Source organism: Biomphalaria glabrata, chromosome 8 (genome assembly GCF_947242115.1).
Source record: "Biomphalaria glabrata chromosome 8, xgBioGlab47.1, whole genome shotgun sequence".
NCBI lineage: Eukaryota > Metazoa > Mollusca > Gastropoda > Planorbidae > Biomphalaria > Biomphalaria glabrata.
Window position 1 is genome coordinate 23614030 of NC_074718.1, and position 25391 is coordinate 23639420.

Sequence of the window (25391 nt, forward strand, 5' to 3'; positions counted from 1 at the left end):
GGTTCTCATTCCTTCTTTATCTATAAGTTCTCTATATAAGAGACCTTCCTTATGGATAAACTTCTCAGAGCCCCATGTAGACTCTCTAGTTCTCCCAATACCTGCCCATTCTCTCTGTTGAACGAGAGTGGGATCTGACTGTTGGGAAGTTTTAAACACATCTGGAGATATACCGGTGGGTGGACAAGGTGGCGTGGCAAGTGGTTTGACAGCCGCCTTTTCCCTTCTAGCAATCCCACGGGTGATAGCTGCCCCAATTTCAACGGGCGAGCCTGGGGAATTCACCCCAGCTCCCTCTGTAAAGTGTGAGATATTGGCCCCATTGGCCTCACTCCTTTCCGATGTATCAACTACATTAGGTGAGCTTGGGCACATCATCCCAGCCACCTCAGCAGAAGAAGAGATGTTGGCACTCTTGGCCGCACTCTCTTCAGATTGTGCGTCACATAAATTAGGTGAGCATGGGGGAATCACCCCGTTCACCTCTGCAGAGGACGAGATCTTGGCACTTCTGGCCTCACTCTCCTCAAAAGTTACCTTAGCTGAATCCCCCCAATTAGGATTTGGCTGAAAAGGATCTGCAGCGCCAGGTATGTTTCCAACTACACAATCATATAGTGGATGATCCAACAAATGGGCCTCCACTTCCCCAGTAAAATAAGGCGAATCTACCTGCACCATGGCAGTCGCTACTTTCAACATAGTACTGTCGATGGTTTTAATCCACCTAAATCGACCAGTACGCTTAGGTGCCAGGGTAGATCGCACAACTACCACTGAGCTCCCAGTGTCGCGTAACACTTTAATAGGAGTTCCGTTCAGGAACCCATCAGCTATGGGACGTCTTCCCTCTTCTTCTCGCCAGACCACAGGTTTCCTCCCCCTTCCCTTATGGCCTGCTTTGGGTTTGGGAGCGGTCGCCCTCCCTTCCTGTACAGCACCTACCGGACTCACCTTCCGAAGGTCGCATGACGTGGATTTGTGCCCTATCTTTCCACACTTATAACAAACAATTTTTGCATCCCCTTCGCCGCACCTGTTATCGTACCTGCCTGCCTGTCTACCATCTAATCCTCCCCTTGGACTAAATGTTACCCTCTTATCAGTTGCGTAATTGGTATGGGGTGTGGAACGACTCCCCATGTATCCTAGACTGGATCCCTTCCCCTTGGGTTTAGATTTCCATGTTTCTAAACTCCTAGTCGCATGGGCCAGTCTATAGTTTTCGGCCAACTCTAAGGTTTGGTCCCAGGACGTGGGGTTTCTTTCCTTTAGAAATATAGTAAGCGCTTCTGATGCCCCCTCCAATAGCTGATCAATCAGCAGTAGCTGAAGGAGTCCCTCGAATGTCTGTTCGGCCCAGACATTTGCACCCATTTATTTAGGTACCCTTTGATTCTCGTCCCAAAAAGTTGATAAGTTTCTCCCCTTTCTATACGAGCTGTCCTAAATTTCCCTTTATACCCATCACTAGTGTATTCGAAGGATTTTAACAAGGCTTCCCTGAGAGAGGGGTAATGTTTTGTCACCTTCACCTCGTACCTCATTGCAGTATTGAGGGCTGTGCCTGTCAATAGGGACAGCAGATAAGTGGCCCAGTCATCCTGGGACCACCCAACAGTTTGTGCATGGCGTTCGAAGCGGGTGATGTAACTATCTAACTCATCCACCCGTTCGTCAAATTTTGGGAGCTGTGGGGGTTTAACAGGATTACGGGGTGTATCTAAAGAAGAGCTTGTTGACGAGTTATCACTAGTGTCCGCTTGCCTATTTAACCTAGCTAACCCTATTTCCTTCTGAGACTCTATCTTAGCTAGCTCTCTCTCAGACTCTAACCTAGCTATTTCCAAATCTTTATTGGCCCTTTCGGATGCAATCCGTGCTAACTCTAACTCGTTTTCCCTATCTGCCTTCTGAGCTTCTCTTTCAGCCTGGCGTTCGGCCCTATCGGCCTCAAGTAACTCTAGCTCTAACTTCCTCTCATTCTGAGCAAACGATATAATGTCCGACTCAGGGACACCGATACTCCTACCTAGCGAAATGAACTCTTGGAGGTCTCTTACCTTAGCCATTACAGGATTGAAAGTATACAAATTTTTATTTAATATGGAGGTAGAAGCTACAGAGAATTAGAAACTATGAGAGTATTCTAACGGCAATTTGCATACAGCAGAAAATGAACTAATTTATAAGAATTAACAAGTACATGAATAGCCAAATAGGAAAAGATATCTGAATAGAGTCTAACGATAATGAATAGACAAATCAAGGTCTAGATTAAAAATAGCAGCCTTAAAATAAACACTGTAAACTATAGATTAACATTAAACTCCCACTAGCAAGGACAGTATGGCGACAATAAGTTAACCACTGAATAAAAAAAAATTATATAGTGCAAAAAGTCAGCCTACCTTACAGCATGGAATTTTAGTTAAACAAACACAGCAGCTGAAGATCCAGTCTCTTGCGCTGATCCGTCGACGAAACTTGTTTTTGAAATTTTTGATTAATTTGATTTGGTATTTAAAAAAATGAAATACAGTGGCATAAAATTTAATTTAAAGTCAATGTCACCACCACTGTAAGTAAATTATATCCATACGATTCACAACAACACATAAGCAGTATCAGCAGCACAATCTGGACTCGAGTCTAGTACAGTAAAGTCAAAGTAAAGTCCTAGACCTTACGGGTGTAGACTTAGACTTAGACTCAGGCTCTGAAGATGTAGACTAGACTGTAGTGGTTTCTCGGCTTGAGGTCTATAGTAAAGTCCTAGACCTTACGGGTGTAGACTTAGACTCAGACTCTGGAGATGTAGACTAGACTGTAGTGGTTTCTCGGCTTGAGGTCTATAGTAAAGTCCTAGACCTTACGGGTGTAGACTTAGACTTAGACTCAGACTCTGGAGATGTAGACTAGACTGTAGTGGTTTCTCGGCTTGAGGTCTATAGTAAAGTCCAAGACCTTACGGGTGTAGACTTAGACTTAGACTCTGGCGATGTAAGCTAGACTGTAGTTGAATAGTAGGCTATCAAGTCAGTTACATTTGACTGGTTCCACTGGATTCTAGTATAATGGCTCTGCCCCCAGCGACGATTGTGGCTAAAGTATCCGAAAAAAAAATCAGCAACAGTTCCAAACATACAGCAGTTGATCAATCAAGGACGAGCCGTCCACTTTAGTTGATAAATCAAGGACGAGCCGTCCACTTTAGTTCCAAACGTACAGCAGTTGATCAATCCAGGACGAGCCGTCCACTTTAGTTGTCACGAGACGCTAGCAGTGTGCTGGCGCCTGCTTGAACTGGTCGTAGTCTAGGGTGATTCAGGAGGCCCGACTGTTGACGCTGGAACTTTGGTGGCTTTAGCCTTGTCGCGATTTTGGTGTTATAACTAACATATATATAACTGAGATATGCAACTCAACACCGGAATGTAGTTAGAGGCTATAACTTTAACCTGTAACTTTATTTTACACACAACACATAAACTTCCAAATGAAACGTTATATACAGGTACATCAACTACTAAAACTAAACTCAGATCTCTAATGACTATGTCTCTAATCATGAAGTCCTTCTGCTATAGTTTTCTCGTACCAGATCAGGAAACGAGCAGGAGCGGGAAATACAACCGTCCGCCCTACAAGACCCACGCCAACTAACTCTCTCTTTTTAGAGCAAAAAGCCCTCCCACGTGGACTACACACAACACAGTGGTTACGTCCCCTTGCATCATCAGTGACGCATCCTCAGTGGTTACGTCCCCTTGCATCATCAGTATCTGACCAGTGATGACCACTGCCCCTTTCCCCAGATTTCCCAGATCCCCCCGCCCTCGTGGTAGCCTAGGTACTCTGGTCCCGTGACAACAAAATAAACATTAAAGCACAAAAAAACTACTTATTTCCCCCTTTCAATAATAAACAAATCTAATTAAAATATATTAAAACATAAATAATGACATTAGATCTAAAATACAAATAACAGAAATCAGGATGGCTGCCTGGTCGTGAGGTTTGCGCGCTGGACTGTCGTTCGGATTTATCGATGGTCGAGGGTTCAAATCCTGCCCGCTCCCATCCCCCGTCGTCCTGCGGGAGGTTTGGACTAGGAAGTAAACTATCTTCAACTCTGAAGGAACATCCGAAATATGTAAAACATTTTACAATAAAACATTTTACAAACATCAACTTAAGACTTTACACAATAACTAAGGCCATGGTAGTGGACTGCGGTTGTTCTGCTACACACACACAAACGGTTGAGGGCTCACAGCGGTTTGTGACACAGTGCCCACGTTGGTCTGCCTTTTTATGCGCGGATAAGGTGCCATCTAGGCGGAAGGGTCACGTGGATATCGGGGTGGCCGGTGTTTCCTGAAAAGGTATCCACTCCACTACATAAACATCAAGTCATTTTTTTTTCAGATCACATTGAGTATATCAAGAACACAATCGGTGCAGATCACGTGGGTATAGGCGGTGATTATGAAGGAACAGACAGGTACTTTGGTAGAGTATTAGATATATTGATGCTTTCAAGCTGAACAAAATATTAATGTGCTGAGTAGGGCAGTAGAGCATCATCCTTTCAGAGAAATAGTAAACTTAAATTAAGGAAATAGAGATAAGTGTTAATGTCAGCTTTAAGAAAAAATCCCCCACCAACTAAAACAGATGAACAGTACAGAATGAACCACATAAACATGTCACACCACCGAGCAGAAAAGAAACAGGTGGCATAGATCTACATTTGTCATTCTTTAGAAGTATACTATTACATAGAGATGGGAATCGAATCCAACTTTTAAAGTTCGGGTTCGGTTCGGTTCGGTCATATTTAAGTTCGAGTTCGGTTCGGTTCGATGACGAGTATAGTTCGGGTTCGGTTCGGTTCGGTCAGGTCTAAAGTTCGGGTTCGGCTCGGTTCGATGTTATGTAATTATGTAATAGCAAAATTAAGCATGGAAAAAACTGCATTCCTCACTAATCTTCGGACTCGAAAACAAGCCTTATAATAATATATAAACTTAATAAACTTAAAAATAAAGTTCTTATGTGAACAACTCAATATAGCCTAACTGTTATTACAATATTCACATATTTAACTTGAGATAGAGATGTAATATTAATGAAATATACTGATATTTAAACAAAATCTAGGTCACCACAAAACAACGTCTTTACTCTTTCATGTCTCAAGATTGTCTGACGTTTCACATTTGCATTACGCTACATTTCATCATCCTCAATGCATAACCTCCAATCAATCGCGTAACCTCTTCTTACCGCCACCAGGAAACACACACACACACTCTATGACACTCCTTTTTGTCAGGAAGTTGCGTCTCCCCATCCCCCAATTCAAGGTACTGGCCATCCCCACCCACGGGGGAGGACCCAAAGTTTGAGAAACGCTGCATTACAAATACTGATGATCAATAATGCAAAACAGAATAATAGTAAAAATATTCAGGGGCGTAGCTAGGAATTTTCATCATTTGGGGGTCCGAGAGGGGCTGGACCTCTTTGGGGGCCCCTGCATTTTGTGTAAAAAAACACTCATTTGGGGCCCTGGGGGGCCCGGGGGATTTTACATTTCTCCCCCTCCTACCCCAGCCTGATAATATTCCAATATGGAATACTTCACAATTTTGTAAAAAATAAATCACTTAATAGAAGATAATTAAAATTTATTTTAAACTAGAACACAAATGAACTTATTGTAGATTTATATCTAATCGGTAAAAACTATTCTACTCTCAACTAACAGCCATCTCAATTAAAAGTGACAATATTTTAATGTTGACTTTCTACTTACTAGGAACTAGAGTCTAGATCTAGATCTAACTAGAGGGCGCCTATTCGACTCAAAACCAATATTGCAAACAGCCCACGAAAATGCAAGGCCAGGACGAAGTCGGCACGTACGGAAAAACCCATGGGAATCCCAGCGCGCCGCTTTTTTTTTTCTTTTTAAAGTTTTCAAAATACCACCCCGCTTCCACGTTTTCAAAGTATAATAGAATCATTAGAATTTAAATAAAATATTTATGTATTTTAAAAATTTTTTTAAAACCAAAAATATATATATAAAAAAGGGATGTACAAATTGCAAAATTAGTTCGGTTAAGGAGGGTTTGTTCGGTTCGGTTCGTACCAAGCAGTTTCAAAGTTCGGGTTCGGTTCGGTCATAAGTGAGGTTCGAGTTCGGTTCGTTCGGTTCGGGTTCGGTTAGTTTCCCATCTCTACTATTACATCGACTTCTGTTATTGACTTGACAAACCCTAACCCTAACACTTAATAAGAGTCCTAGAAAGCAGAAACGGGTGCGGGGATTGAAGTATTTAGGAATGAAGAGCTTTAGGATTTGTTTCTGTTTAATGTGCACCCAATGCAAGTATATAAGGACGTAGCGTAAGGCGCAATGCACATTCACGGAAATGATAACCAGCAATAAAAATATGCATAATGTTCTTGACATTGTAAGTATAATTAAGGGCAGCTTTAATGCAGTCTCACCGAAGTCAAATATATATCTAGATGTGGTGTAATATGAGTGGATTATTTGTGTTAAGCCTTTCACGCCCGTGAAGTATAACTAAACTAGAGTTAAGTCTCAAACAAAATGAATTGAAAGCCATCATCGAAGAATCTAAGTTTTAACTAAGTGTTGTTAAATATGTAAAACATTAACAAAAACAACAACGAACCTTTGATCGGAGAAGAGGAGATACAGCAAATCCAATACATATAGAAATTAATATGTGAGACTTGATTTGGTGTAATATTGGGTTTTTTTTTTTGGTCATGCACCGCAATAGTCCTTCTTTAGTATATTATCTAATATTTTCAGAGTTCCAAAAGATTTAGAAGATGTTTCCAAGTACCCACATCTGTTTGAAATACTCATCAAACGTGGTTGGTCACTTGAAGAGCTGGAAAAATTAGCAGGAAATAATTTGATTCGAGTTTTTGAAGAAGTAGAAAAGGTAAATAGAATTTTTTAAAACAATTTTTAAAATAGGTTTAGTCTAACAAATATTTTAAAAAGTAAAGTCTATTTCGATCTACATGCTCAATAAGCACTCTGTTGCAGCTTTTGTGCATAATGTATATTAACTTAATTTTACCTGTCTCGTGGATGGGCAAATAAATTATTTATTCGAAATGTTTAAAGTTTGTCTCTTGACTCCTAACGACATTGTAGGTCTAACGACTCGTACAGCTGTCATATTCGAATATATTGTTATAAACCTGGTGGTTGCACAAATGGGGGTAGTGGTGTGTGTGTAGTCAGCCGACGCAAATCGCCCCAGGCCAGCGCTAGACGAGCGGTCAACCGTGACGAGTTACGACTGTCAGCCGAGACGAGTGTCAACACGGCGGTTCGAGAAGGATCGACGGCGGTCCGGGAAGGATCGACGTCGTGAACAGAGCTCAGGAGCGTCACGAGAGTTGTAGTCATCTGACCACCTAGAAACGTCGAGCGGCGTTCTGCCCGGTTCGAGAAGGCCAGTAGGGACCCTATATAAGAGCGGAGGTATCGCAGTCAAGACGGTCGAAAAAAGGGGCTCAATACAGCAAGGTTCAGAAAGCGGGTTCACGACAGGAGTTCAGAACACGGTCGACTACAGCACAGTTCAACGGTGTGGTTCTGTACGGAGCATTACGACGGTTCAGTGCGGAGTACTGTCAAGTACAGTTGAGACGACCGGCGTCTTGATCTTGGTCTGTGATCGAGTCCGACACAACGAGCCCAAGTGTGTGAAGTCAGTCCCGAACTGTTGAACCCAGTGCAAGCCCGGAACGAGACGGAGAGGCCAGTGCAAGACTTGATACGGCGGAACGGTGTTATCGGAGAGATATTTGTTATCGCAGAGCTATTTGTACTGTTCTACGTGCTGCCAATTGTACAGTATTGGCTGTTATTTATGGACATTAAACCATTACGTTATTTTGGAGCCCTGACTTGTCAAGTTCTTTAAGTTGGTGGTGTATGGTGCAGTTTGCAGAGAGCCTGGATAGTGAGATTCGTAACAATATATATATATATATATATATATATATATATATATATAATGTTTGTTTGTTAGCAAAAGAATTAATGAGATAGTTCTTTCCTTAATGCGAAGTGACGTTTAATCATTGCTCCTTTGTGTGACAATGTTTTAAATACGTACTTCAATTTCTTCTATGAAGTCACGGGCGGCGCAGTGCCAGCGTTAGACAATTGGTGGCCATAAGCAAAACATCAACCGTTTTTATAGCTCAAACCAAGCGCCTATATCATGAATGTTTCATATTCTGTTAGCTAGGACAATAGACATGTTGCATTTTCCTTGGATTATGAGTTTGATTTTAGATCTGTGAACGATCGGCAGAAAAAAACAACAAAATACAGCTTTTTTGTTTTTGTTCGAATAAATCAGCTAACGACTTTACTGAGCTATCACCTTTTCTCAACTTTCTCTTTTTAAAAAGCCCACAGAGAAATGATGCTTCTCAGAAATCTATCTTGTAAATACTTTGTTCCGGAATTACAAAATGACCTTTTTTTCGACCAATCGAAGTCGATATACTGGCTCTCGGATGCATCGCATGTACCTACATCTTCCGTGACTAAATCCATGACTTCTTCCCGCAAATTATCCAATTCTTTGACCATTTCTTTACCCAATTCGTTGACCAATTCTTCAACAGCCATCTGACTACTTTGGCGGAAAAGAAGATTGTGTATCTTTTTAATTATGAGTATCCGAAGTTGATGCTGTCAAATTCGGCAGCGACTGATGAGTTACGAGATTTAATCATCACTTCTCTGTGTTGAACGAAATGCTTCTTCATCCGCTTGTTTGTTTACGTTTTGATGCACCAGACTGGAAGTAACGTTACTACATTGTCATCAAACGGTAGACGTAGATAGTCTAAGTAAATAGACATGGCGTCAAAGAAGAGACTTAGTGCTAGTAAAAGTTAAGTTCCCCTTTCAGACCTTGCGATCTATGGGGCAGATGATGTTACGGTCATCTGTTTCTTTCGGTTAACGAGCAGGGTGTCATGTGGTCAGCACAACGACAAACGCCTTTAATTTCCCTAAGTAAAGTCAGGTACCCATTACAGCTGGGTGAACGCAGGGACGTCCTAAAATTCCCTGATTTTTTTCAAAATCCCTCTCTTCATCGAGATTCGAACCCAGGACACAAGGTTCGGAAGCCAAGCGCTTAACCACTCAGCCACCAAGCATTAGGGCTAGGCTAGTAGACACAGAGCTAAAGAGTTCTGTTATGTTTGAGATTTGATCCAAGTTTCGCAATTTGTTCTTTAAAATAATGTGCGAGTCGCCCATGAATTGGAGGCCCTAGGCGGCTGCCTAGTTTGCCTATGCCTAAGGCCGGTCCTTCAACCACCTTCGTTATTGTAAAATAATGTATTTGACAACTTATCAAGTTGAAGTTTTGCACATAAAATCGTGCTGCGTGACAACAAATACTATTTAAATTTCGGAAAGACCACTTTATTAATTATTGAATTACTTTTAAACAAATATTTACCATTAAAGCCTGTGTTCCATGCATGGCGCATGACGGGACTATGGTAACTAAACAACTATCAATAATATCCATATTTAAAAGTATGGTCATTTGAACAGCTTTGGTCAGTTATGTTTAAAATAGATATTGGTCTTACATTTCTAAGTATTACTTGTTTTGCAGTTCATTGTAGAAGCTAAAAAACATTTCGATTAAAAACATTTTCAGGTTAAAGAATACTTAGCCCAAGAAGTTCCATTTGAGGATCTGATGCCATATAATGAAGTCAATCATACATGTCGATCAAATTTCTAGTATAAGTATTCTAGTACAAATGTTATTGTAAAATTAACAAAATAAAATATATGTTTCGCCTTATGATTATTGATTCTTTATGTAGTATTGCATTCACTTTGATCAATGAACTGTAAAAATAATTTTTTTTAGTAGGAAATCTCTATACAATGTACCAATTTTCGTATAGCCTACATAAATGTTACAATTTTAAATGTTGCACCATTAAATTCGATAACTTTAGTCTTAGACACTAAATAGCGTCTATCTGTAAACAAGTTAATTTATTTGCAGCTCAGGATCATATGTGTTTAATTTTTTTTTTAATTTAAAAAAAGTTTCATAAAATAAAACATTTTACTGGAAATAATTTGGTAATTATGATTATTTCTCTCTTCAAGAAACTTCTTTCCAACAACTCTGGAAAAAATAAACAAAACATTTGAATAGACGTAAGATTATTTAGTTGGTGACCATTCATTTCATTCCCGGTCATTTCATCTTTGGTCACTTTATCCCCTATTACACATTTGTTTCTTAGTCATTGTGTAATTGTGTTGTTCTGGCTTTGATTTTACGGACTCATTTCATCTACTATATAAATATAATTATTTAGAATACTTTTCCATAATGTGGACATGGTATTATAATTTGGACATGGTATTATAATGTTTCTAGTGTTCCCCCTACTCTCTTCATCCTTCTTGAAAAATGAAAGAATGTATTTCAATAAGTATATATAAACAAAGCCCCATCGAAACCATTCTGGCGCGGTGTGGGGTAATAAGGTTTCATTGGGTAGATTGACCTACTTACAATCGCCCCTATAAAAACGTTAACGGATCGGTGTGGGATTTTAGTTATTGGGCCGTTAACGTCTTTCCGCTTTCGTGCCGGTGTGGGATTTCCCCAATCACGCCAGAACCAACATGATGAAATCTTTATTATAACATAAAAAACAATATTATGATGTTTTAAAATGTAGTATTGATCGTCTTAAAGCTAAATGTTGCTTTGAATCCTTTTTGTAAGTAATATTAAGATTTAAAAAAAAATTAATTAGGGTTCTATTGGGGAAATCCCTAACTGGAATAGTGAAGTTTTACCCGTATGGGCCCAATGCAGACTTTTCTTCGTAATCAAATAGTGTATGTGTGTGTGTGTCTGATTTTTTAATGTGCACACTAAAAAAATATATCTATACCTAGTAATATTTAATCACACATAGAATCTAAAGTTAAAGGAGAACATATTTGTTTTTTGTTTTGTTTTGTTTTTTTAGATTTAGATTTAAAAAAAAGTTTTATACATTTTAACATTTTTTTCGACCAATGAAAAAGAACCATTTATTTCTTTTAAGCTCGCAATATTCGGCACAAACTGGATTATTTAGTCTTCACTCTAGAACGTACACACGTGGATCAAATTAGAGCTAGCTAGATCTAGATCTAAATCTGTTAAGTTATTAGTTATACTACAAGTTATGAGCTTTAGTCACTCTAGGTCTAGTCAATCTAGACTTTCATTAATATAATAGATCTATTATAAATAATTATATGAGCTGTACTTCTTGATATCAATGCATATGTTCTTCAACTCATGGCAGCAATGGCAGCAGCCATGGAAATTCAATTGGAATGGTCGTAACTTATAAGCTAAAGTCTTAAGCCTATCACAAGTACAGATCATCATCAGAGTCGACGAATCTCTAAGTACTCTAACACTACTAACAGATGTAATCTAGATAGTAGATTAGGTCTAGACTTAGAATAGATATATCTAGATAATCTAGAATGCTAAGAATCTAGAGATAGATCTCTCTAGACTAGTTTTATTATAATATCTAATTCTAATAGGCTACTAGATCTAGTACGATATAATATTATTAATATATATATATTATATCTAGACTTGAGACCTACTAAATCTAGATCTAGACGACTTAACTTAAGTGATTAACATGCATGCGTTATGACTAGATTTACTATTTAGAATAGATTCTAGATCTAGAATCTACCATGAAATGCATCTGCAGCATAGAATTAGATTTAGTTAAGGACTTATACTAGATCTTAAATCTAAATCTACTACCTTTTAACTTTTAGGGCAGAATATTAGATCTAGTCTATATGCCTATCTAGTCACGTAACTGTAAACTAATACTTAGACTTAGGACTTTGGACACTTTGGTATATTAATATAATAATTATTATACTCATAGTAGGCTACTCATACTCATATAGATTTATAGATTTTAGTTCTATTCTAATTCAAATATTTTGAGGTTAGAAAAAATTGACCTAGACGTATAAGATATACTAAGACTTAGTAAACTTAGATCTAGAATCTAGATCTAATAAAAGATAGTCTAGATTCTAAATCTAGAATAGATGTTAGTTGTTATTAGAAAATTTAGTAGATATAGAATAATATTTAATATATTGTTAATACAGACTAATCTTTGATTTTTTCATACTATAGGCGATAGGTCATTTACATTAAATAATTCTAGATCTAGTAACTAGTTATAGTTATAGACCTATAGACTTATAATCTTATAATATAGATATTTACTTTGTAGAGACTAATGTACAATATTAGGCCTACACTCCAGATCTTGACAATCTAGTCTAGACTAGAGTTTAGAATGTTTAAATTTACACAAATAAATAAAATCAAACGTTTATATTGGTTTTAAAATCAGATATTGAGATATGTCTAGAAAAATATGTATATATTATATAGTATATCTATATAATAGACTAACGCCACTAACGGCTAACCCTATAGCTGCTATAGACTATAGCCCTATATTGACATTGTTTGTTTTTTTTTGTTGTTTTTTTTTAAATGTTCCTTCAGAGTTGAAGATATCTACTTGGTAGTCTAAACCTCAAAGGTTCTTAGGGAAGTGATGGCAGTTGCAGGGTATGAACCAGACGACCATGCAGAGACCAACGAGGCGACCAAACAGTCCATCGCGCATACCACATAACCAGGTCCAGGTAGCCTTAGATCTTTATTCACCAATACTCAATATATGTTAGATTTTATTTTTTTTGTAAATTTTAAAGACTCTAGGCTCTATGTAATAGAATTAAATAGATCTATACAGATCTAGAAATTCTAGATCTATAAACTAGACATAGATCTAGATTATATTTAGATCTAGCTAGAATATCTAGAGGTCTTAATACTAATTATTATATTATAGGCCTACATTCTTCTACAATTTGATCTAGGATTCATTCTATAGGCTTATATATATAAGGCTTAGGCTTTTTAAAATTTCATTGTGTGGATACTGTTAAAGAAAAAATACAGAGTCTCATCATTAGGCTATAGCAACAGTTTTTCTTATACACCATACCATAAACATTTCAGGATTTGTCTTTATTGTACTTTTATTTTGTTTGTATTTTTTTTTTAGAATGTCAGTTTTCTTTAAGGGCAGCTGACAATAAGAATTGTCTATGTATGCACTACAGATGCTGTTCAATATCTTTTCATGAGGAAGCCTGCTCAAAAAGGTACGAAGAATAAATTTTTCTTTAAGATTACTGATCAGTGACCCCCCCCCCCCCCCATCCCCCCAAACCAAATGAAAATTTTAATGAGATCAAATCGATTAAATAAAAAAAATGTAAAATAAATGTTAATCTTGTGAAACAATGTTCGAGAGCAATATCTTCAGCTTTTTGTCATTTCACTGAGATTTAAGTTCATTATTAATTTGCATAAAAAATTATAATGAACATTTATACAATGAAAATAGGGCCTACATAGAATTGTTTTTGACCTAATGTCATTATATAGCAACAATCCTTTTTGTATACCCTACCTTAAACATTTTGTGTTTTGCCTCTATTGTAATATTATTATTTTTTTTTTTGCATTCTTTAAACATTTTTTAAGTTTTTATTTATTTATTTTTTTTTTTAACAGATCGCCAGATTTTCTTTAGGGGAAGTTGACATTAATCTTTTAGGTTAATAATAACCTATGCATGCAGTACAGATGCTGTTCGTCATCTTTTCATAAGCAAGCCTGCTCAAGAAGGTAAGAATTACATTTTGCTTTTAGATTACTGATCAGCAATCTGAAAGTAAATTGTTAATGGGATGGAATTGATTAAATGTAAATAAAGAAATGCTATCCTAATTTTGAAATATGCTGGTTGTGTTTTTTTTTTTTTGTTATGTTTTTTTTAAGTTTCACTGTGATAATTGTTTATTTTAATTCTAGAATAACTTTTCAGCCAACTTATTTTTAAAATTACCATAGAACTCTAATTACAACAGAATATAGTTGTATTAGTAAGAGCCTGTGATAAAGTTAATATAAATAAATTGGACAAAATATAATATTGAATGAATTGAAGCCTAGCTCGATCTAGTCTGCCATTGCACTTTTAGCATAGTCAAATACCAGTGCCACATTTGCTGACACCAATTCATAACATTTAATTTAAGGAGAAGATTGAACTCCAAATTTTGAAATACCATTAATTTTTGTGTTGCTTAATAGGCTTTAGAAGCAACCTAATTTTTGAACACCGTTTATCATCAAGGGCTGGAAATATAACCCTTAAATAGTATGTCCACATAGATAAATGTAAGGTCTTCTGATGTTTAATTGTTAGATTCTTTTTATTATTAATACAGCTTGAAGGTAGTTTTATTACATGACTATAATATTTTTTTGTTTGTTTGTTTGTTCCAGCTGCTGCATGGGAGTCAAAATATGAATTATTGCCACCAGTCTTGAAGTCAGCTTGTAAAGAATGCTACGAATTGAATGAAAATGCTGTCTTGATATCTTGTTTGAGCTGTTATATTTGTCTTTTGTGTTGGTTAATTATTCCATGAATAAAAAATAAAAAAAAGTTAATTGTGTAAGTTTGATTTAAGAATAAATGATCAGAGCATGCAAGTCTTATATAGTACGTACGTTACCAAAAATTTAACTTGTCCATTACTTTATAAATATGTTGACATTATAGCTAGATGTATATAGAAATCATGCACTGATTCAATTATTATAATTTCCAAACAATTATGTCAAATAATTCTATTGCTAGATCTAAATCATCAGTGTGAAAGTAGACCTATGTAAAAGGTTAAAAATCTCATACTAAACCATTGAGCTGCATCTGAACAAAAAAGGCATTGTAAACAAAAAATCACTAATGAATTTGTTTTAAACTACAGTATTGAAAAACATTAAAGATTATTCCTAATTAAGCCATAATAAAATTTAATGACTGAACCATCAGAGACAGTATTTGCATGATAATACCTAATTTTGCCCTAATAAATATTTCAGTTACTAAACCATTAGGGCCAGCATCGGACCGATAATGGCACAATAAGGGTTATCCCTAATTGAACCCTAATTAATATTTCAATTACTAAACCATTAGGGCCAGCATTGGACCGATAATGGCACAATAAGGGTTATCCCTAATTGAACCCTAATAAATATTTCAGTTACTAAACCATTCAGGCCAGCATCGGACCGATATTGGCACAATAAGGGTTATCCCTAATTAAACCCCAATGAAAATCTCAGTTACTAAACCATTGGGGCTTGATTAGGGCGCGATTCTGGAAATCCCCAATGAATCCGGAAGTGGGTTTACCCATTCTGGACCGATATTGGCACGATTAGGGTTGCCCGTAATGGTCCCTAATGGGAACCTAATGACGCCAATGTGCAAACGGTATGCGCGCCCATTAGGGCGCCATTTGGGCTATTTAGGGCTGCAATTAGGGCAATGGGGGATAGCCCTAATTAAAACTGATACTGGGTCGTAATTGGCATATTTATAGGGGCTAGATATATTGTAATGCGGGGTTTGTATTTAGTTATAGGCCTATTGTTTCTGTTTTTAAAAAAATAGGTGCCGGTACTCAGTTATTGATTGCCTAACTTTTAACTACTAATAAATTAATAATAAACGTTAAAATACATAAAAAGTATTTTTTTTCCCCACATTGAAAAAAGGTGCCGGTACGCCGTACCGGTGCGTACCGTCACAAAAAGCACTGGTTTCTGTTTGTTGTAGGGATGTCAATAATACCCTGCGCATATTGCGTGAGGTAATGACCAAAGTTCACGTTTGGAGGGAGAAGGGACACTTTTTTGAGATAGAAGTGCGCTTAGAATAGACCTATAAGTATGATCAGGCCGCTCTGCGCTCATCAAAGACCAAGGTGTGATGGAATTAGTGGAAATCTTTTGATAGATGAGAACGATTAGAATACTAATGGTTCTCATGCCGCTGATAACTTATCTCCTGACGAAAATATTTAACTTTATCTTTATTTATCAATAGTTTTTTCTTGAATATAAGTGTGTCATTTCAAACCCTGATTTAACGTTTTATTTATTCTAATAAACGCTGACTTCAAGAAATGGAACAGTGGCCAAGAAATTACCAAAGATGTACAGCAATAAGAATCAATGTACCTACTATCAATAGCCTTATTGAATTCAATTAACACGCAAAAAAGTTTTTTTTTAATCAGATCTATGTCTATAGATGTTATATTTTTAATATTTTTAATGACATTCTTTTCTTATTTATTAATGTTAATTCTTTTTGTCATGTAAATAAAATAAATATATGAACTATTGTTAATTTCATACTTTTTACAATAATAATTAGGTGGATTAGGGGATGAAGTGACCAAAGATGAAATGACCAGGGATGAAGTGACTGGGGATGAAATAACCGGGAACCATTTAGTTAGTCATTTTGCTGATAGTACACTTCTGTAGATAAGGTTTTGCAATATGATATCTCTACTGAACATACACCTGAATCCGGGGTTATTTGTACCACTGCTTAATTGAACCAGTCACTTATTATGATCAAATCCTAAAATACTGAAACCAGTCTGAATATACTATTGATCCAGTTTATAGTATAAGATGGTTTTAGGATGAAAATGATCACATTCGCATGTGGTCCCGATAAACTGATTTAACTTATCTGATAGACTTACAACTCTCATGAGCAAACAATTAACACAAACTACGTATCACATTTCAAGTAGTCATTTTAGCCAAGAGAAAAGGCAACAAATTTAATATTCAAACCACTCGAAGCTGATAAAGATTTCAAATATTTTTTGTTTTTAATATTTTTTTTGGTTCTTTAAACTAAGCAAGTGATACATTAAACTTTCAAAGAGTGAACATTTGTAGACATGTTGCTTTTCAAATCAGCACCTATTTTGCAGATCAAATTGTGTTTTAATAAAAATACATAATAGAAATATGTATTATAACTGATGCACTTTAATGCTTGGAATGTTTTTTTGTCACAATATATATTTAGGTTAACAAATGTTAAAAGTTAAGATACATATAAGTACATAAGCATTTGTTTACCCTGTTAAATCATTAAAATTCTTGTTTAAACACATTAAAAAAGGTTATTTTATGTATCTCGAATACATATTAACATTAATGCAAAGTACAAATAAAACAAATAGCAAATAACAAATAATTAGCATTTTAGATTTATAATCAATATCTGCTGAATCTGATTCTGAGTCTTAGATAAAATGCCAAAAAATGTTCATGTAACTTCTACATATGTTGTCTGCACTAAAGTAGAGAGTGGTGGTGAAATTGTAGATTATTTCTCTTAATATAAGAAATAAAATCTCTATCAATCACCCACTTGTAAGAAATGCATAGTAATTAACCATGACAGCTTTCAAGAAATGTGACACACACAGACATGTAATTAAAGAGTAAATTTGATGGCTTTGTGTGTGTCTCCATTGAGATTCAAGTCTTGCAGTCTTTCCTCAGTCTCATTTTCACAGCCATCACTTTCCTCATTACTTTCATCAGAGTCACGGGGCATGTATTCATGAATAAGAATGCTGAGCTGTCGCTTGAGAGACCTTGACAATGGTGGGATGTAACCACGAGGGATGAGATAGGTTGACATGTTGAAGAGGTCAAGAAACACTTTGTAGCGATCACTGAAGAGAGAAAAAATATTTTAGAATTATTAAAATTTGGATGAATGTTTGTAGAAAAGAATCTCATAAATGTTTGTAAAATGTATTACTCAGCAACTCTCAACATTTTATTTTATTTTGGAAAGGAAGGGAAAGCATGATCTGGGAGGCAAATGGATAACAAAAAAATAAAATAAGGACATCATTTTTGTTATAAAGATCCTGATAGGCAACTTAGCTCTAAGATTTAAAAAAAAATGTCCAATATTGTTTTGGAAAATTCTTCAATATTATTAAAGAAAGTCTGTATGCTTTCTTTTTTTTTAAATTTTTTATTACACAGTAAGTGACAAAACAGGCAACAAAGTGAAAAAAAACAACACTTTCTAACACAAGCAAACACATGCTTGATTTATTACCTAACAGTACTCCGAAGGTATTGATAACCAGACGAGCCACCAGTTCCAACTTTGCTACCAATCATTCTTTGTACCATCATGACATGATTGTCTACATCAAATAAACAGAAATCAAGAGTAAAGAATGTATGTAAATGGTTTTTCCAACATAAATAACTAAAAGCAACTTTTCTTAGCTATAAGAACAAGAACAAAAGGAGGGGGAAATAATCCAACATAATATAGGCCTACTTTGTTAAGTTACTTTTCAAAGAATCCCATTGAACATTTTCTTGCATTATATGTATGGAATGTTTGTAACATGTGTTAGGCGCTTTCGCAGTGTCTAATGCAAATTAACCAAATGGAGGTAACACTCAACGTAATATGTAATCCAATAACACTGGCAAAAGGCCGAACAATCAATACAAGTTAGTCGAAGTTAGAGCTAGGACGTAATCATCTTCTTTTTTGAAGTAACGTCTGTATTATATAAGATAAGATAAGATAAGAATGCTCTGATACTGAATGTTGAACAAGTTTAATAGCAATGAAGGGAGCCATCGAATGTTAGCTAACTCTATGCATTCTTAAAATGCTACTCATTTCTATGTTGTCCTGAAAGTAGTTTGTCTACGTCTGCTGATATTTTGTTCTAGCTCTAATACCTATTCTTGTTTTTATTAGTCACATTGTCACTAAGTCAAAACTTCCCTATTTCCAAAACAAATAATTAAATCATAATTGTGCCATTACACATGAAATACTAGTTATAGCAAAATTAGATTTGTGGTAACTTAAAATATAGAAATATATTATACACTGTTTCTGATATCCTTGTGAGAAAAATGTTGTTAGCAGATAATACAAAATGTTGTTGAATGAATTCCTTACAAATAAAATATAATATAATACAATAATTATTTGTTAATATCGAATTGTCAGTTCACATTTTACAGTGGGTGCCAAAGAAACAAGTGTGTAAAAGTAGGTTTTCAACAAAATATATATTATTTGCTACCACATTAAAGTAAGTTTGAGTGTGCACCTGTGAACTGCAATAGTGTTAATGTTGACATATCTTTATTGTTTACTGCTAGTTTGCAAGTATAGTTTGTTTCACATAGATTTTAATATATGGGTATATATATTATATATTATATTATATTACAAAAAAAAAATTATTTTTAGATGCATTATTACTTACATCTCCATTTGGTCATTAAAGAATCTATATCCATAAGAAGTGAAAGAAGCTTTGATGGTTGATTGAAACGAGGCTGGTCATGATATAAAGAAATGAGTAAAGCCCCTTTGAAAGCTAAATGACTCATTCTACGATCACCTATTGAATGAAAGCAATAAATATCACATTTTATCAATAGTTATGTACCATTAAAATACAGAAGAAAAAAATGTATATATACTAAGTAAATAAGTTTACCTCTGGCTACTGCAGCATTATATTTTTCTTCATCCAAAATGCTTTCAAAACTTTCCTAATTAATAAAAAAATAAGAAATTTTATTTATTTATTAATTTATTTATTTACTTTATCAATTATTGTATTTCAAAATGTATAATTAATTATTTGTTTTAAAAATATCAGAAAGACATTAAAAATTCTTAAAAAACAGTCCTCCTACTTTCTGTTTCTTGTATTCCTCAATAAGACTTTGTTTCACAGATTCATCTGTCTCATTCTAGAACAAGAAGATAAGATAAAAAATATCCAAAATAAGAATATAGCAAAATAAAAACTATTTTTTTAAAACCTAATCAAATTTAAATATAAAAATTAAAAAGTATGAATTTAGAAAATTTAGCTTTTATGTTGTTCAACTGTATTTGTGCAATGTAGCCTATGATGCTTCCCTTTATTTATGCTCTCAAATAAATAAAATAGTATTTTAGTGTCATGTGGTGTGGTGCGATTGGACCCCCTCAATGACCTGCTAACCATTCTGAAAAAAAAAAATGCAAACTTTAATTCTATGGCCATACCATAAGGTCCTCAGGGCTCACAAAGACCTTCCTGCAGGGAACAGTACCAGGAAAATATAAGAAGAGGTAGACAGAGAAAGTGATGGAAAGACTACATCAAAGAATGGACAGGCCTGTCATTGAATGAAATTCTATCCAAGACAAAAGACAGAGAGGAATGGAGAGAAGAATGGTTGACAAAACTTGTGTGGTGCCCCAACGGTCCAACAGACTAAGGGATAGGTGAAGGTGAAGTGCATGCTTCAAGATTGTCAGAGCAATATAAATAAGATATTTTGTTCTTATATCTTAGCTTCTGATGGAAGCATAAATAATGTATGTAGAGATAATAAGAAATGACACTTTTTTGTTTTCATTTTTCACTACAAGAACATTCAGCAACTTTGTTTTTCTAGCAGAGGTTGGGAAAGCTATAGAAGAGATGTCATAGTTTCAGATGGCCAAATCAGTTCATTAGTCTATAAGTTTCAAGCTTCAAGTCTACTACTGTGAATGTATAATTGAAATTGAACTATATTGTGTGTTATCTTTTTTTATTATCTCAACTTGGAAAATTTAATTATTCTATTTAAGTCTATTTTGAAAAGAGTTCTGTTGGTTCTGCACAAATACTAGAATCATCTGCATACAATTGGATATTGGGTCATCATACAAAGGAATATTCACCACCAAAAACTATTGTCACAATTAGTATAGCTTATTAAGAAAGGAATCATCACCTGTGCTGACTGCTGTAACATGTCTTGGAGCCACCTGTCTACAGATCTTTTGTATAATTCCCAAAAATTAAAAGATTTCACTGCCAAACCTGGCGTCCTCTCCAGCCATTTCTAAAAATGACATCAAAACAGATTCAATAAGTATTTAGAAACTATTCTTAATATTCATATGTAATATATATATATATATATATATATATGCATTAATATTAGACTTATCATACAATTAATTGGCTTAGCTACCTCTAAAAGCTGAAACAAAGATGGCTGTTCCAATGAGTCTTCAAGCATTTTAACTTGTTCTGGCTTACTGAAGACTTTTGCATAGTGTTGCTGATTGTATTTAACTCGTGATGACTGAAAAACAGCAATTTAAACTAGTCAGTAAAACAAATATGAATGATAATTAATTAGTTGTGAAGCAAATCATTAAAAAAAAAAGATTTTCTAAAAATGATAATTATTTATAAACATCTGAACATTATTTTAATGTAAAAACACAGGAGTACAATAATGATATATAAATATGTAGCATCCAAAAATATTTTTTTTTTTTACTTCTAAAACTCCAATTTTGTTTTCCAACAGTCTAAACTGGAGACTTTGAAATCCAGATGCCGATGAAAGTTGTAACCTATAAATTAAGATAAAAAATATTTTAAAGAAGAGTTCTTAATATTCCAACAACGAGTAGATTAAGACAACATAATTTTGGTCTATATTTGTATAATACTTGCTTTTTTGTCAGGCTTATGTTTAGGAGTTATTTATTTATTTTTTAATAACAGCAGTAAAAAAAAAACATATGTTTTGGTACTTAATATCAGAATCATCATCTCCAGACAAATTTTTAAAATCTTTTCAACTGTTAAACAACACTCAATTCACTTGTAAACTCATGATGAACGATAGACTTAAATCGCATTTGTTTTGTTTATTTTTAATCTTGTTTATTTTTTTTTTAACTCAGCATATTTTTGTAAATATTTTTATTTATTTAAATGAGTCTTAGTATAAGGTCATAGGTTTGATCTTTCATTATGTAAACCTAAATATAAAACATGTTTAACAGTGTTAGCTTTTACAAAGAATCAGATTACCTAAATTCCAGAAAGTCCAAAGGAGTCATTGTCTCTAATATGTCCACTTGATCCACCAACAACTATAGAGATTTGAAGAATTTTTTTAAAAAAGATAAAGAAACAAGAAAAAAGTGTTACTGTTGACTAATTTGGTATTTACATTCCCGGGCATGCTACCCTGCCTTATAGTGGCCCCCGGGGTAGAAATGGTTGTAGGAGGAAACGTCTAGGCCAAAGGGTAGCAAAACAAGACTCCAGTGGGAGTGCAAGAGTATTCCTATTGCACTGTAAGGGGTTGTAAAAGAGCTACCACAACCTTGTCAACAATCCAGGCATAGTTCCTCAAGGGTCCATTTCATAAATGGCATATCCCACATGGTTAGTCTGTTATAGAATAGGAAGTTGGCAGTGGTCCCTGTGTACACAGCCTTCGAACACATCTCTAGTCCACAAGTCTGGAATGACAGTGTCACTGGAAATGACAGTGTAAATATAAACACTTGTAAGACCCTTTACCATAATGAACACACTATTTAATCAGGCAAGTACGAGGGAGCTCTTGCTCACTTTTTCTGGCCTAGAGTTTAAAGAGCCTATGGCTCGACTCTAGCTGACAGTTTCAAATTGGTATTTACATATATATACACAGTTGGTTTTCAGATGTAAAAAACTTCACTTACCTTGAGTATCAGAGCAACTCTACTAAGTCTGTTCAGAATAAGTAAGGTCTTTGTTTCTTCCAGAACCTAAAACATTAAAGAATAATTACTTGACTTCATTATAAATTAACTTGATAAATATGTGAATTTGTATAACTAGCAACAAATGTTAAGTGTAAGCAATCTATAAACTGATATAGGCCTAATTGTTTTTTTTTTTAATGTACTTTTGATTTTACTAGCACAATAGTCATACAGATTACAAACATTTTATTTATGTAGGCTTTTAATTTTAAACTGTCCTCTTAATTCAAAATTAAGTGGAAACAAAATCTTACTGGTAGCATAAACATATTCCTGACAGAATCTATTTCATAAAGAATCTGTTTGAACCACAGTTCATAAGCTGGAAAAAAAGATAAAAAATTAACAGAAAATTGTGTATATGGTTTATATTTTATTTTCTGTTTCAATTATATTATAATCAGACTTAATTTGAACCTGTTCTATTTAGATTTGGGTCTATTGATTGTAGGCATATATAAACTCAGTAGATTATTGACCTATTATTGACCCTCACCTTGATGTGTTACAATAAACAGATGCTCATCATGAACTGCTTTGTCCTTTAGTTCACTTTGCATTACTTGACTGCTAAGTATATGATCTAGCTGACAATGGGTAGATTTATATATATATAGATATTAATATGTATGATCTTATGGGTAGATTCATATATGTATAGATATATTAGGGCCTAATATGTATAATATTAACTTCATTTCTGTGACTTCTTAATCTAGCATTTAATTAACCAAGACATATCTGTACAAACTTTTTCATCAGTCACTAGATAAGAACCTTAATCATATGGATTATATCTTGATTTTAACAAGTTTTAAAAAAAAAAAAAAGCCTATTGTGATTCTTTTATAAATAACAAATATATCAATTAGAACTATCATGTCCCATCAAAAAATAAAAGGTATTGGACATATTAATTTTGTTTTAAGTTATAAATTTCACCAATTATTAGTAAAAGCAAAATATTTCATTAAAGAGCAAATGCATACGCAAAAGTAAAACAATACATTCACAATTTTCAAATTGGCTAAATGTTAATATTCATACAATGTATGCTATCTATTTATGGTCAATAAAATTAATTTAAAAATTTAAATAATTCCTAAATCTTGTACATTAATAATTGATATATTTCCTATCAAATCTGGACATGATATAGTAAACATATGGGGGGCTTATTTTGTTACATTGATTTTCATAGCTATCTGTATGTGGTTTGCGCTAAGTGCAACAGAAATGAGCCTGTTAAGGGCAAAGTTAGCATTCAGATATTACAACTGGCTCTGTAGGCTTGAATGTTAATTTTAGGGTTACCACTAGTGTCAGATTATGATTTGTATTATGCTATTTCATTATGAATGCCTTCAATAGATAGCAATGTAACTACTACAAATTATAACCAAATAATCACCTTCACCTCCAATTAAGTGAACAAACAACTCAGAGACCCTTTAACCCTAAAAAAACATGTGTTAATTTAGCCTCTAAACATCAGAATTGTAATTTCATTTTATATGTACTCATTCTAAAACAGTTCAGTACTTTAAGGGTTAATTATATAAGTGACAGTAATACAAGGTTTATATTGATAACCACAGATCTACCAGTCATGATTATTAAACTCTGTTGCTCTTTCCTTCTCATCATCATCAAAATGGAACACAATTTGAACAGGTTTAGAATATATTAGATAAACACTAGCTTTATCACAATGTTTACCATAAGATAATTGTGATAATTTAACTCATAGGTTTCATCCTCTTTGCCACTCTGTCCAGTTGATGTTGACATGGCACAGAAACCTTTATCTACATCTGACGATTCAGTCATACTCATTACCAATGTCTGAAACATCAACAGAAAATTATTAAAAAATATTTAAAAAAAAAAAGCTTATATTAAGCATAATTGTACCAATGAGTTTGGATCAGTCATGTGATTAAATTTAAATAGATCTAGAGTTCTAGACTAACAATTAAAAAAGACATTTATAAGAATTATTAGAAATAGGGGGGAACGACCTGAATTACAACTGATGACTTAATATAAGTCTTCTCGGGCTTCTCAAGCCAACACTGTAACGACTCTACTAGTGGAGAACTTATGATCACGGAAGAATGTATAGTTATCTATTGTTTCTATAGTCTCGTCGTATTTTTCAGATTTGTGTTCACTAAGACAGACGATGACCATTATAAAGGGGACTAATTCAGCTTATAAAAACCAGTCAATTACAATTTCTTTCTCTTGTTCGAGATACCAAACAAAATAATGTATTACCAATAGTTAATTACCTAATTGATTCATTTTTAATTGATTCTTGTGTTGTAAAGTAAAAGGGATAATTGTGCAAAATTTCAGCTTGATCTGAGATTGGGTGTGCGAGAAATCACGTGTACAAACTTTTTACCAGACGGATAGACAGGGTTGATATTAGGCTATCTTTGTAAAATGTTATTTAGAAATAAGTATTTTTACACTTTTCTTTTGGTTTTCATAATTAAAGTAGTTCTATATACCCTTGCCATTTAATTTTTATGTTCAAAACTTTTTCGTTTTTCAAAATTATTTACTCATGTGAACATTTGTCAAGTTAAATCTTTAAAACCTTTAGTTGAATAACATTATTTAAC

The 25391-nt window shown here is 34.4% G+C and overlaps 2 protein-coding genes across 9 annotated transcripts in view; one reads left to right on the forward strand and one right to left on the reverse strand.

The window, feature by feature from the left end:
• LOC106054557 (dipeptidase 1-like) overlaps positions 1-10200 on the forward strand; it is a 28491-nt gene extending 18291 nt beyond the window's left edge. The window contains exons 9-11 of the mRNA XM_056037819.1: positions 4432-4507; positions 6860-6995; positions 9765-10200. Coding sequence (XP_055893794.1) covers positions 4432-4507; positions 6860-6995; positions 9765-9851 — 299 coding nt within the window. The 3' untranslated portion in view covers positions 9852-10200. The remainder of the gene's footprint in view (positions 1-4431; positions 4508-6859; positions 6996-9764) is intronic.
• Positions 10201-16949: 6749 nt separating this feature from the next.
• LOC106056678 (tryptophan 2,3-dioxygenase-like) overlaps positions 16950-25391 on the reverse strand; it is a 31977-nt gene continuing 23535 nt past the window's right edge. For all 8 annotated transcript variants that reach the window (XM_056037814.1, XM_056037817.1, XM_013213500.2 and 5 more), the window contains 13 exons: positions 24478-24603; positions 23255-23345; positions 23013-23080; positions 22696-22761; positions 22034-22095; positions 21492-21567; positions 21177-21290; positions 20934-21044; positions 19857-19913; positions 19655-19709; positions 19418-19555; positions 18232-18322; positions 16950-17833 (listed from right to left, as the gene is read on the reverse strand). In XM_056037814.1, coding sequence (XP_055893789.1) covers positions 17590-17833; positions 18232-18322; positions 19418-19555; positions 19655-19709; positions 19857-19913; positions 20934-21044; positions 21177-21290; positions 21492-21567; positions 22034-22095; positions 22696-22761; positions 23013-23080; positions 23255-23345; positions 24478-24594 — 1290 coding nt within the window. In that variant the 5' untranslated portion in view covers positions 24595-24603 and the 3' untranslated portion in view covers positions 16950-17589. The remainder of the gene's footprint in view (positions 17834-18231; positions 18323-19417; positions 19556-19654; positions 19710-19856; positions 19914-20933; positions 21045-21176; positions 21291-21491; positions 21568-22033; positions 22096-22695; positions 22762-23012; positions 23081-23254; positions 23346-24477; positions 24604-25391) is intronic.